This window comes from Aotus nancymaae, unplaced genomic scaffold, assembly GCF_030222135.1.
Source record: "Aotus nancymaae isolate 86718 unplaced genomic scaffold, 86718_ANA_hifiasm-v0.15.2.pri h1tg000008l, whole genome shotgun sequence".
Lineage (NCBI taxonomy): Eukaryota > Metazoa > Chordata > Mammalia > Primates > Aotidae > Aotus > Aotus nancymaae.
In genome coordinates, this window is record NW_026988419.1 from 2,111,209 (window position 1) to 2,124,633 (window position 13,425).

A 13,425-nucleotide genomic window follows, 5' to 3' on the forward strand; every position below is an offset into this window, starting at 1 on the left:
GGGGTGCGCGGGGCGGGCGGAGGAGGGTGGAGCCGCCGGCGCGCCCCCTCCCTCGGGCCGGCGGGCGGGCGGCGCGGCGGGCTCCGCGCGGCGGCAGAGGAGGCGGCGGGCGCTGGGAGGCACCGGACGCCCGCGCCGCTCCGCTCCGGCTCAGGCCCCCGCTCAGGCCCGACCCTCTCGGTCCCCGCCGGCTCCGGCGCGCACCTGCCGGGTAAGTGGCGCCCGAGTCCCTGCCGCTGAGGCCACCATCGCGGCCACCTCCGTCGCCGCCGCCGCCACTGCACGGAGCCTCCCGGCTTTGTCTGCGTCCTTTCGGCTGCGGCTGAGGCTGCGGCTCCCGGGCTCGGCTCTCCGGCTCCGCGGACTGCGCGGCACAGCGCCAGGACTCGTGGCTCGCCGACCAGCTCGCGCCCCGCCGGGGGTGAAACTTCGCCCAAGTTTGGGTTCTGGGGAGAACCTGTTGAAGCCAGGAGTGGCTCGGGGCGGGGACTGAGATGGTGGGGGTGGGGGGAGGAAACTGGTCTTGGGTTCTCCATCAGGGCCATCCAGTGGGGGGGCTGTGTGTCCGAGACCCTGGGGCGTTGGCGCGCGCCCCTAGGGAAGGGGTGAGTGGGCCGTCGGGCCACCAAGCAGAAGGAACCAGCAAGAGGGGTTGGAGTGTTGGGTCCCGCGGACTTCCGCGAGGACGAAGTTTGGTTCTTTGGCCGCTTTCTGGAGCGTATGTCGGTCCAGCGCGGAGAGCTGGAAGTGCCGCATAGACGCGCCCCTGACCGTACCTCCTCACTCCAGCCTCCGCTACTTCCCCTACCTCACGCGGCCTTGGCTGGGGCAGGTCGTGGACAAGAAAGACGAAGGGAAGAGGGACAGCCTTCCAGTGAAGGCCCACTACGTGCCAGGCCCCGTGCCCAGCGCCTCTTGCTTCCCATCGGGGACCTCCCAACCCTGCGGCCCGCACGTGTGTTCAGGGAGGGGACAGGGGAGAAGACTCCATTGTGCACGCAGGGGTGGTGGCCCCGCCGAGCTCTCCCTGTCCCTGGATTCCGCAGTGAACGAGGCCCAGTGCTGGGGCCTCAGCACCCAGGACTGCGCACCTCCTCTTGGTGCCCCGGACCCCCGTCGGGCTGCGGCGCCTCCTGAGCCTGCCTCTGCCTTTCCAGCAGCTGCGGCCCCGGGGCCATGTGGAGGACCACGAGGAGGCCGGCAGCCGCGAGCATCCCGTAGCCCAGGTGGCCCAGGGCTGCAGCGCGGCGGCCTCAACGCCATGGAGCCGCCGTATTCGCTGACGGCTCACTACGACGAGTTCCAGGAGGTCAAGTACGTGAGCCGCTGCGGCGCTGGGGGCGCGCGCGGGGCCTCCCTGCCCCCGGGCTTTCCCTTGGGCGCTACGCGGAGCGCCGCGGGGTCCCGGGCCGGGCTGCCGCGATGGAACCGGCGCGAGGTGTGCCTGCTGTCGGGGCTGGTGTTCGCCGCCGGCCTCTGCGCCATCCTGGCGGCTATGCTGGCGCTCAAGTACCTGGGCCCGGTCGCAGCGGGCAGCAGCACCTGTCCGGAAGGCTGTCCTGAGCGCAAGGCCTTCGCGCGCGCCGCTCGCTTTCTGGCCGCCAACCTGGACGCCAGCATCGACCCATGCCAGGACTTCTACTCGTTCGCCTGCGGCGGCTGGCTGCGGCGCCACGCCATCCCCGACGACAAGCTCACCTATGGCACCATAGCGGCCATCGGCGAGCAGAACGAGGAGCGCCTCCGGCGCTTGCTGGCGCGGCCCGGGGGTGGACCTGGCGGCGCGGCCCAGCGCAAGGTGCGCGCTTTCTTCCGCTCCTGCCTCGACATGCGCGAGATCGAGCGACTGGGCCCGCGGCCCATGCTGGAGGTCATCGAGGACTGCGGAGGCTGGGACCTGGGCGGCGCGGCGGAGCGCCCGGGGGTCTCGGCGCGATGGGACCTCAACCGACTGCTGTACAAGGCACAGGGCGAGTACAGCGCCGCCGCACTCTTCTCGCTCACGGTCAGCCTGGACGACAGGAACTCCTCGCGCTACGTCATCCGCGTGAGTGCGCCCCCCCCCCCCCCACACGCCCAGCTCACCGCCAGCGGCCGCAGACCCGGGGCGTAGTGGCCTTGCCCAGGGGTTCTTGCGCGCGGGAGGCGGGTGCGCGAGAGGAGACTAGGGGAGAAAAGAGCAGGGGAGGGGAGGGGAGCTCACAGCGGCAGAGCGCGGGAGGAGGGCGCAAGTAATTTCCCTGGGGTAATTGCGGGGTTTAGCGGAGCCGCGGGAGCCGCAATTTCCCAGCCCTCTGGCAGGCAGTGAGGGCCAGGAGGGAGGGGCGCGCCGGCGGGCTGGGTGGACATCTCGGTGAGGGCTGGGGCTGGCCCCAAAGCTAGGGGTCCCAACAGTCAGTGGAGGATCTACGAATGTCTCCGACAGATAAGGAAAATGCAGGAGTACAGGGGTAAGATTAGGCGTCCCCAGGCTGGAACAGTCAGGGATGGGGGCTTTGGCCATTTAATCTGGGTGGAAAGAGGGGTTGGGGTCTGCGTGCTTCTGGGGCTGTACCCATGGATGTCTGAGTGCACTCTGGGCATTGAGGGGGGAATTCCCTCTGTTTAGGGAAATTGATGGCATGGACCTCTGACCTCTGGCCCCTGTCTCCCTCCTCAGATTGACCAGGATGGGCTCACTCTGCCAGAGAGGACCCTGTACCTAGCTCAGGATGAGGAGAGTGAGAAGGTGCGGGGGCGTGGGATGGGGAGGGAGGGAAGGCCTGGGGCCCCAGGAGGGGTGGACCCAGGCTAGGCCTGTCCCTGTCCCTGGATGAGCCCCCTCCCCTGGTATAGATCCTGGCAGCATACAGGGTGTTCATGGAGCGAGTGCTTAGCCTCCTGGGTGCAGACGCTGTGGAGCAGAAGGCCCAGGAGATCCTGCAGGTGGAGCAGCGGCTGGCCAATGTGAGCAGGCGGGGTTGGCGGCTGCCCTGGACTGGGGGGAGGCCACCATGGAGCAGGGCTGGGTCAGCTGTGATCTTTCTCCCAGATCACTGTGTCAGAGTATGATGACCTACGGCGAGATGTCAGCTCCATGTACAACAAAGTGACGCTGGGGCAGCTGCAGAAGATCACCCCCCACGTGAGTGTGGCCTAGTCCTTGTGGGCAGGCAGGGTTGGGGGCAGTTGGACAAGCCCTTCCCTGGCCATGGACTCTCATGTTCCCTCATTGCCTCTCTCTGCCTTCCCCCATCTTCTGTGGCCCCTGCCACTCCCAGCCTCACTGTCCCTGTCCTTGGCCTCACAGTTGCAGTGGAAGTGGCTGCTAGACCAGATCTTCCAGGAGGACTTCTCAGAGGAAGAGGAGGTGGTGCTGCTGGCAACAGACTACATGCAGCAGGTGTCCCAGCTCATCCGCTCCACACCCCGCCGGTATGGCTGCAGATCTGGCATTTTCTGCCCAGCGGCCACTAGGTCCCTCCCCTGCACCCTGGACCTATCTGCTGGGTGGGCTTTAAATTTTCTGCTCTGCATATCTGGGATGACCTCCTGCCCCATCTTTGTGTGGTTGTCTGGGTGCTGGGTCCAGCCGCAGGTTGGGGGGAACAGGTGGGGGTGGTGCCCTTGATGGCTCATATGAACATCTGTCTGGACACCCACTGGCTTCATCTGTCCCCCAGGGTCCTGCACAACTACCTGGTGTGGCGCGTGGTGGTGGTCCTGAGTGAGCACCTGTCCCCGCCATTCCGTGAGGCGCTGCACGAGCTGGCACGGGAGATGGAGGGCAGCGACAAGCCACAGGAGCTGGCCCGGGTCTGCCTGGGCCAGGCCAACCGCCACTTTGGCATGGCACTTGGTGCCCTCTTTGTACATGAGCACTTCTCAGCTGCCAGCAAAGCCAAGGTGGGCTGACCTAGTTTGGGTGGGGAGGATGGTGCTGAACTGAGGGTGGACCCCTCCTGAGGCCATGGTCCTAGCATGGGGAGCCCCACTTGTCCCCCTGCAGGCAGGGGCACCAGGCCTTGCTAAGGACTCAACCCATTCTGAGGCATTAGACTGCTCCTCCGCAAGCCTCCTCCTCCAGGAAGCTCATGTGGACTATGAACTGCAGGTGGACCTCCCTGCCAGGCCCCAGCCCTCCTCAGCAGTGCTCAGGAGGCGTGGCCTCAGGGATGTCTGTGGTCATTGCTGGGGCAGTTTCCTCTTCTATCCTGTGAGCTCATTGTTGGGGGTGCAAGGCCTGGATCCACACCTCCAAGGTGTCCTCTTGGTGCCCAGCACTGAGATTTGGGCTTAGAAAGTGCTGCTTAAAGATGGGGGTACCCCTCCTGCCAGGAGTGATGGACCAGAGTGAAAGATGGCTGAGTTGACCCTTGCTCCCTGACCCCTGACCCTGCAGGTGCAGCAGCTGGTGGAAGACATCAAGTACATCCTGGGCCAGCGCCTGGAGGAGCTGGACTGGATGGACGCTGAGACCAGGGCTGCCGCTCGGGCCAAGGTGAGGGAACTCAGTGCCATGTGTCGGTCCCACACACATTGAGCACCTGCTGTGTGCCAATGAAAGAGGACAAAAGGAGCAAAGAGGCTTTGAGGAATTGACCAGGCCTGCCTCCACTGTGAAGCCCACGGTGAAGCCCACTCCCAGGCTGGCCTAGTGCTCCCTTTCTTGGTGGGGGTGGGGGGGGTGCCGTCCCTTTCTTGGTTGGGGGGTCGGGGAAGTGCTGTATCCCGAGGGCCCATGCCACCCTCACCTGCCCTCGGCCTGCAGCTCCAGTACATGATGGTGATGGTCGGCTACCCAGACTTCCTGCTGAAACCCGATGCTGTGGACAAGGAGTATGAGGTGGGGCCCTGACCCTGCCTGCCCAGCCTGTCCACGGCCCCTCTACTAATGGCTCTCAGGAGGGCAGGTGTCCTGCATGGCCAGGCTGTGGCCCGGTCTGCAGGTAGCCCCGCCCCGCCTGCCGCTGAGTGCTGCCCCGCCTCCCGCAGTTTGAGGTCCACGAGAAGACCTACTTCAAGAACATCTTGAACAGCATCCGCTTCAGCATCCAGCTGTCAGTCAAGAAGATTCGGCAGGAGGTGGACAAGTCCACGTGGGTGCTTGACCCAGAGCTGGGGGTCAGAGAAGGGTTGTGGGGAGAGGGCAGGAGCTGGTGGGGCACATCACCTCACAGCCATGCAGATGTGGGTGGGTGCATGGGCCAGCACAGGGCATGGGGTGGGGGTGGAAGGGTGACCCCCAGACTGTCAGGAGATGGCTGATGAGGAAGCTGTGATGTGAGGGTCATGGGGAGGGAGTGTGTGCCCCTGTTCACCCCAGCCTCCCTCCACAGCTGGCTGCTCCCCCCACAGGCGCTCAACGCCTACTATCTACCCAACAAGAACCAGATGGGTAAGAGAATGTGTCCCTACGCCGGGCGGGGCAGGCTCTGAAAGTGGGTGGGTCTCCCACTGAGCACCCCCTTCTTATAGTGTTTCCCGCGGGCATCCTGCAGCCCACCCTGTACGACCCTGACTTCCCACAGTGAGTACATAGCTTGCCCTGTTTGTGGCTGAGGGCAGGGCTGGCATGCAGACCTTGTCTACCCGGTGTGTGCCAGCGTACTGTGGCTACGACCGCCCCAGACCCAGCTGGGTTCAAGAGTCAGGACAGTTGCGGACCCTGGCTCCCCACTGCATCCTTGGTTATTTAGGTTTGTCACTTGTAACTTCCTGGGGTCTTCCTTACTTGTATGAGGCTTGTTTAGATGTTTCAAAGGTGGGGCAACACTCATGATGAGGTAGGAGGCTAAACCCCACGTGGGTGCCTCCGTTTCCCTCCTGTATCCTCCAGCTCTGTGTTACCGCCCAGTCAGCTCTGTTACATGTGATTTCCTAAAAGGCAGCTGGCTAGGTTCCACTGGCAATCATATAGCCCATGAGGAAGCAGAGGCACAAGTGCCCCTGGACCACACGGATGCCTCTGTGGCCTCCCTGGGCCCCCTTCTGGCCTGGCCAGGGGATATCTGGGTCCTGGGCAGCAGCATGGGGCTCTCAGAGGGTGGTGAGGGCTGGACCTAATGCTGCTGCCGTGGGCCCAGGTCTCTCAACTATGGGGGCATCGGCACCATCATTGGACACGAGCTGACCCACGGCTACGATGACTGGGGTGAGGCCTGTTGGGGCCCACATGGATGGCCGGGAGGGGGCAGGACAGGCAGTGGAGAGGCAGGGTGGGGGATGAGTTAACTGGGGCTGATGGGTGGGGAGGGGAGGGGAGGGAGGTCAGGGTGATGGTGGGTCTCAGCCGGCTGCACTGCCCACAGGGGGCCAGTACGATCGCTCAGGGAACCTGCTGCACTGGTGGACAGAGGCCTCCTACAGCCGCTTCCTGCGAAAGGCCGAGTGCATCGTCCGTCTCTATGACAACTTCACTGTCTACAACCAGCGGGTGGGTGAGACTCCACCTGCCCCTTGTGGCCCTCAGGCCTGGTGGGGCACGGGCTGGGAGCATCGCACACACCCTTGCACACATGCACGTGTCCAAATAAAACACGTGCCCAGGACCCTGCACACACACTCAGTTCCCACGCACACTCACGTGGATACATGATGAGTGTGCGCAGACTTATGGAGCACCAGGGCATCGGGGGGAAAGAGGAGGGTTGGAGCCCCCCTCAAACTCTGGGCAAAGGAAGGAGAAGGATGGTGGGAATTAGGGGCTAGGGCCCAGGGTATCAATGCCTGAGCGAGGCCACCCGGGCCCCAAGCAGCCCCCGGCCTCTTCTCTTCCTGGCAGGTGAATGGGAAACACACACTTGGGGAGAACATTGCAGACATGGGCGGCCTCAAGCTGGCCTACCACGTGAGCAGCCTGCCTGTGCTCCACCCCTGCTGTGGGAGGGGCGGGGTGGATCAGGACTCCAGGAGGGACAGAGCTGCCCCTCCCTGCCCACCCTGCAGAGCTCTGGCCTGGGGCGGGGCAGGCATGTGCTGGGGATACCATCCAGTGGAAGAGGAGGTATTCACAGGCCCCGCTTCACAGGGAGAGCGGGAAGGGCTGCCTGGATGGAGGACAGAGGGAGCAGTGCCCAGGGCGGGTGGGCACAGGTTCATGCTCTGTCTGTCCCCAGGCCTATCAGAAGTGGGTGCGGGAGCATGGCCCAGAGCACCCGCTGCCCCGGCTCAAGTACACACATGACCAGCTCTTCTTCATCGCCTTTGCCCAGGTGGGCCAGGTGTGGGATTGGACTGGGAGCCTCGGGGTGGGGACATGGCATCCAGGGTCGGTCCCAGCCCTGCCTTGCCCAGGCCTCGCATGGCCAGCCTGTCTCTCATCACCTGTCCCCTCAAAGGTAATGGCCCTGTGGCGCTGAGGGGGCCTGAGGCCTTGCGTGCTGGGTGGGGGGCTGGGGGTGGTGCCTGGCTTCATCTCCCCCTCCTCCCTCCATCCCACTCCTGGATCCAGAACTGGTGCATCAAGCGACGGTCGCAGTCCATCTACCTGCAGGTGCTGACTGACAAGCACGCCCCTGAGCACTACAGGTATGCCACCTGCCAGCCTGGCCTCGTCCACTCCCTCTATTTGGGTGGGACGAGAGCATGGGAAGGAACAGAAGTCACCCCCGGTGGCTGGGGTCGGGGTGGCTGCAGGGCCCCACACTGTGTGGGTCTCTCCCCACCCCAGGGTGCTGGGCAGCGTGTCCCAGTTTGAGGAGTTCGGCCGGGCTTTCCACTGTCCCAAGGACTCGCCCATGAACCCTGCCCACAAGTGCTCCGTGTGGTGAGCCTGGCTGCCCACCTGCACACTCCCACTGCCCCTGCACGGATCGCCTCCTGCCGGCTACCAGGGCAAGCATGCACCCGGTGCCAGCCCCGCTCTGGGTACCACCTGCCTTCCAGCCCCTCCAGGACCCAGCCGCCCTGCTGCCCCTCACTTCAGGAGGTGCCTGGAGCAGGGGTGAGGTTGGACTCTGGGGGCTGTGGGGGAGATATGCTGGGGTCCCCAGATTCTGCTCTAAGGAGGCCAGACCCTCTGCCAGGCTGGACTGTACGGGCCCCACCTTTGCTGTGTTCTTGCTGCAAAGTCTGGTCAATAAATCACTGTACTGCTGCCTTGGCCTCTTCACGGGTCCCCAGGGCAGGCGGAGCTGTAGAGAGCCCTCTGCAGGGAGGCTGGGGCGCTTAGCACGACCCGGACTGTGGAGAGGACCTGCTCGTCTCCTCCTCGGCCGCCTGTGTCCAGCCCCCGCCCCCCGGCCCCTGCTCCTCTACGTTTTCTGTTTTCCACCATTACTTCCCTGGCCCGGCCGCCTTCCCCCAAAGCCTTGCCCAGGGCTTCCTGCCCAGTTCTGGAACACCCCTAGATCAGCCTCATGGCCTGGTGACCCACATTCCAAGGTGATGCTGGGACTCATGTCCCCTGCAAGTCTGAAATGGGAGAAGCTTCTGCCTTGTCTTGGCCTGGCCCTTGACCTCAGCTTCCCTGGAGAGGGGGATTGTGACCCACGCTTACACGGAGGTGGGGCCGAGCCACAGGACATCTCGGCCTCTCCTCCAGCGTGGAGGTGGGCTCCTGGGGTGTAGAAAGGAGAAGTCTAGTAGGAATGGTAGGCTTCTGGCATGACAAGGGTGGACTGAGGCGGGGAGTGCTGCCCAGGCTGGAGGCCACCGGCTGGCCTGGCCTGACCAAGAAGAGGCGGCAGGGGAAGGGGAGACTCTCCTACTGGGCAGCCCCATTCAAGGATCCTGAGTCTGCATTGAAGGGTGCCAGTGGGCACCTGCCCTTCCTCCCAGGTCTGTTTTCCTTCCTTTGGGGGTGGCCTAGAGGGGTTAACCCTCCCTGAGCACCGCCCGATGTGGCCATCCCCATCTCTTGAATTGAAGTGGCGAATCTCTTGCCAGCCCAGCTCTTGTCATTCTGCCTAGACAGTGCCTGCCTGTGCCCTGTCCCTAGCCTTGAGAGAGCTTTAAAAAGTCCTTGTTACCCGAGCCTTGGGCAGGACAACCACGCGTGGCCCTGCGGAAGAGGCGGGAACTGAGGACACCTAGGGGCGTGGCAGGTCCGGGATGGGATGGAGCCCTTCCTCCCAGTTTGCAGGTGGCTGGCACTGGTTCCAAGGTGTCAGGGAAGACTGCAGAGGCTCGGTCCTGGTCACCGGGCCTGGCTCGGAGCTGCCTGTCGAGGGCTTCTTCACGGTATGCTCTGCGGAGGACCCCAGGCCCCATGTTGGTGCTGTTTCCAGACCTTGCCTCCTGAGCTGGGCACACACATGTTTCTTGGGTAGCTGGAGCAGAAAGACAGTCATCTTTCTGCCACCCTCCTGGGTGGGGCCTGGTGTCTGGGACCCTCCATACCCTGAGGCCCACCCTGTCCCTCTGACCTGGGTTTTTGGTTAGAACAGGGCTCTGCAGGCCCAGCCCCTCTTGCCGTCATCCCAGGGCCCCCCAGATTCCCAGATCTACCATGACCAATCCCTCCTGTCTCTACACCAGCTTAGGGGAGGCCTCGGCATCAGGGGAGCCTGTGGGGTGAGTGTCCAGCAGAGCCATCAGACAGGGGTCCCCTCTGCCCGGCTCAGGAAATGCAGTGAGGCCAGGACCCTCCTGGGGCCAGGCTGCTTGCCTCTGTGCCCCGCTGAGGATGCAGTGAGGATGGGTGCCGGGAGGGGCCTGGGACAGGACATGAGGTTCCTGGCTTCCTGGCTTCCTGGCTGGTCCAGAGCAAGTGGCCTGATGCCCAGCAACACCGTGTGCCACCCGTTAGTTCCCAAACTGCTTTTTCAGACAGGCCCTAGGGGCATTCCCACTGCGACCCAGTGAGGTGGACAGAGAGGCAGGGACAGCCCCTTTAACAGATGGGCCACGTGCCACCCCCAAGGTCACACTGTTCATGATGTCAAGGTCTTGTGGAGCTCGGGTGCCAGCAGGTGTTGGGATGGGTGCATCACCCGTTCTGCTGGGAGACCAGGCATGTGGCGTCGTCCCAGCCATTTCTTGGTCTACTAGGCCCTGTCCTAGGATCTGCATTGGGCTGTCACTGACTGTGATCCTGCTGGGGTTGAGGAGTGTGAATGAGCTCAGCACAGCTACGCACTTGGCTTCCATTTCCCTTGTGTTCAGTGAGGGGACATCAGCCCGGCTGCGAAGGCCCTTCCCGGGCAATTCTAGAAGTGGCTGAGGGGTGTGTCATTGCTGGACTGGCTCCATCCACCCCCTTGGGTGGGTTCTCCCACACAGCGAGCACAGCTCCCTGGGATGACAGAAGACAATCTTCGGCCAAGCACTTAAGAGCAGAGAAATAAAGGAGCTGGGATGCTTTATAGCTGTGCTTAAACTTCCAGACGTCTGGCCCAGTGAGGCGGCTCAGGCCCGTAATCCCAGCACTTTGGGAGGCTGAGGCAGGTGGATCACTTGAGTCCAGGAGTTAGATATCAGCCCAGGCAATATGGGCAAAACCTGTCTCTACAAAAAATACAAAAATTAGCTGGGCATGGTGGTATGCCCCCGATATCTCACCTACTTGAGAGGCTGAGGTGGGAGAATCACTTGAGCCCGGGAGGCAGAGGTTGCAGTGAGCCATGGTCGTGCTACTGCACTCCAGCCTGGGTGAGAGTGAGATCCTGTCTCAAAAACAAACAAACAAACAAAAATCCAGAAAAACAAAAAAATCTTCCAGGTCTCCACCTGTGTACCCAAGTTCAGAGGGCGATGCTGTCCCTAGCAGTGTCCTCAGGGGCTGGCTGGGCCTCCGCACCAGGTCCGGGTTCTGCCATCCACAGCTTTGTGAGTAGGCCTTGAGCCCAGGGGTTTACTGCCGGGTGACCTGGCAAGGGAGGAGCCCTCTGTGGGCCCCAGCGTTGCCATCAAAAGCAAGAGATAAGGGGTGCCCAAGCCCTGGCTTGCAGCTGCTACAATGAAGGGTCGGCATGCCTGCCTCACTCCTGCCTTCCCAGGTCTACACAGCTCCCCCGCCTTGGCTGCAACACATGAACTTGCCTCAGAGTTCTCAGGGCCTAGGATGTCAGTGGGGGGGGACTCTCAGCCCCAGGGGCCCTGTGGGTGCCTCTGCTGTGCAGATTTGGGAAGGATTTGAAGCCAGCAGAGAGGGGCGTTTGTGCCCAAGCTTCCCACCCTAGAGCCAAAAAGGGGACATTGGTGAATGTGGGGGTTGAGCCCAGCTCCAGCTTAGTGGCCCTGGGATTTCTGGGATCCCAGGACGGTGCACAAGGCATCTGGTGCCACTGAGCAACCCTGAGCCCCAGGCCATTCTAACTATCTCCAGGGAGCCCAGATTTAAGTTCCCACAGCTCCTATGGCTGCTTCTGTGCTGACCCTGATGTCCAGCACCCTATGGGGCCCAGCTGGTAAGTGCCACAGATGCAGTATTTTTAAATGGCTGAACATTTTTAAATTTGCAAATATGTTGGAAGCCCAGAGTCTTTCATATGCAAATGCCTCTGGGGGACAGGTTCCGGGGTGGGAGGAGATTGGGTTTCTCCACATGGCCCCTTGGGTGGGCCGGTTCTTTCCTACTTCATGCCCCCTATGCCGGCAGCATCCTGATTCCTTCCTTCCCCAGGTCCCACCCACACAATCCTGGGTGGAGTCACAGGCTTTGCTGAAGTTTCAGGACACCAGAGTGGGTGCAACCCATTAGCTGCTGAGATCTGCTGTCTTTCTCTCCTCCCTCCCCCTGCCGAGCTGATTGGAGGAACCCACTTTCCCAGCATTGATTATGAAGAGTAGTTTCCCCTTCCCCCTGCCTGCTCCAGACTTGTCCAGAGCCTGAGCACTGTCTCTGTCCCCGTGGGTGGGCTTTCAGGGACATTCAGGGGCAGGACAGGGCAGGACAGGGCTCAGGTCCAGCTTTCGTTCTTCCATCCCCATGGCCTCTGTACCAGTGAGACTGCAGGGGGTTATTTTTACAGATATGAATTTCACTGTCTACCATCCATCAAGAAGCAGAAGGGACGGCCAGGTGCAGTGGTTCATGCCTGTAATCTCAGCACTTGGGGAGGCCAAGGTGGGTGAATCACGAGGTCAGGAGATCAAGACCATCATGGCTAACATGGTGAAACCTCTTTACTAAATATACAAAAAATTGGAGAGAGATCCAAGATGGCTGATCACTAGCAGCTCGGGATTGTAGCTCCCAGTGAAAGCGCAGAGAATGAGAGGACACCACACTTTCAGACGAATTTTTGTTGCTCATGGACTAGGGGATTCCCAGCGGAGGAGCCCCACAGGTGGCCAGCACGACTCTTGTGGCCGGCGCAGCGGTTGTTGGTGCAGAGTAAGTGGGACTGGGTCCCCTTTTGGCCGATGTTGTTTGGAGCTCTGGGAAGGCAGAGTCACCTATTCAGCTGATTGAAGGACGGACTCAAGAAGGGAGCCAGACCGGAGATTCCCGGGCAGAAAAGCACCATCAATCTTAACACCATTGTTTTGGCAGCGCAGTGGATTGCTCAGATTTTGGCGCTGGGAATCAACAAGTTGGACGTCCACTCAGAGACATAATTTGAAAGTCGGTAATTACAAAGACGACAGGTGGATAAATTCACAATGATGGGAAGAAAGCAGCATAAAAAGGCTGAGAATACCCCAAATCAGAATGCCTCTCCCTATACAGGGGATCACAATTTCTCATCAGCAACGGAACAAGGCCTGATGGAGAATGAGTGCATTCCATTAACAGAAGTAGGCTTCAGAAGGTGGATGATAAGAAACTTCTGTGAATTAAAAGAACTTGTTCTAACCCAATGCAAAGAAACTAAGAACCTTGAAAAAAGGTCTGATGAAATGCTAACGAGAATAGACAATTTAGAGAGGAATATAAGTGAATTGATGGAGCTGAAAAACACAACAGGAGAACTCCGTGAAGTATGCACAAGTTTAAACAGTCGAATTGATCAAGCAGAAGAAAGGATATCAGAGGTTGAAGACCAACTTAATGAAATAAAATGAGAAGACAAGATTAGAGAAAAAAGGATAAAAAGGAATGAGCAAAGTCTCCAAGAAATATGAGACTATGTGAAAAGACCTAATCTACGTTTGATAGGTGTACCTGAATGTGACGAAGAGAATGAACCCAAGTTGGAAAATACTCTTCAGGATATTATTCAGGAAAACTTCCCCAACCTAGTAAGTCAGGACAATATTCAACTCCAGGTAATACAGAGAACACCACAAAGATATTCTTCAAGAAGACCAACCCCAAGGCACATAATCGTCAGATTCATTAGGGTTGAAATGAAGGAGAAAATACTAAGGGCAGCCAGAGAGAAAGGTCAGGTTACCCACAAAGGGAAGCCTATCAGACTTACAGCAGATCTCTCAGCAGAAATCCTACAAGCCAGAAAAGAGTGGGGGCCAATATTCAACATCCTTAAAGAAAAGAACTTTCAACCTAGAATTTCATATCCAGCCAGACTAAGCTTCACAAGTGAAGGAAAAATAAAA

General features: G+C 60.6%; 1 protein-coding gene across 2 annotated transcripts; it reads left to right on the forward strand.

Moving 5' to 3' along the window:
- The first annotated feature begins 95 nt into the window (after window positions 1-95).
- Window positions 96-8,075, forward strand: ECEL1 (endothelin converting enzyme like 1). Of its 2 annotated transcripts, none has more exons than XM_064372790.1 (18): window positions 96-211; window positions 1,161-2,047; window positions 2,660-2,728; window positions 2,836-2,946; window positions 3,032-3,124; window positions 3,290-3,414; window positions 3,663-3,885; window positions 4,382-4,480; window positions 4,751-4,825; window positions 4,975-5,078; window positions 5,319-5,377; window positions 5,458-5,509; window positions 6,066-6,133; window positions 6,291-6,415; window positions 6,764-6,829; window positions 7,098-7,193; window positions 7,433-7,509; window positions 7,652-8,075. In XM_064372790.1, exons 2-18 carry the CDS (start codon window positions 1,262-1,264, stop codon window positions 7,749-7,751), a joined length of 2,328 nt encoding a protein of 775 aa, XP_064228860.1. In that variant the 5' UTR covers window positions 96-211; window positions 1,161-1,261; the 3' UTR covers window positions 7,752-8,075. The 2 variants fall into 2 exon arrangements, with proteins under 2 accessions (XP_064228860.1, XP_064228861.1); XM_064372791.1 differs by having other exon boundaries at window positions 4,975-5,072.
- Window positions 8,076-13,425: the final 5,350 nt, after the last annotated feature.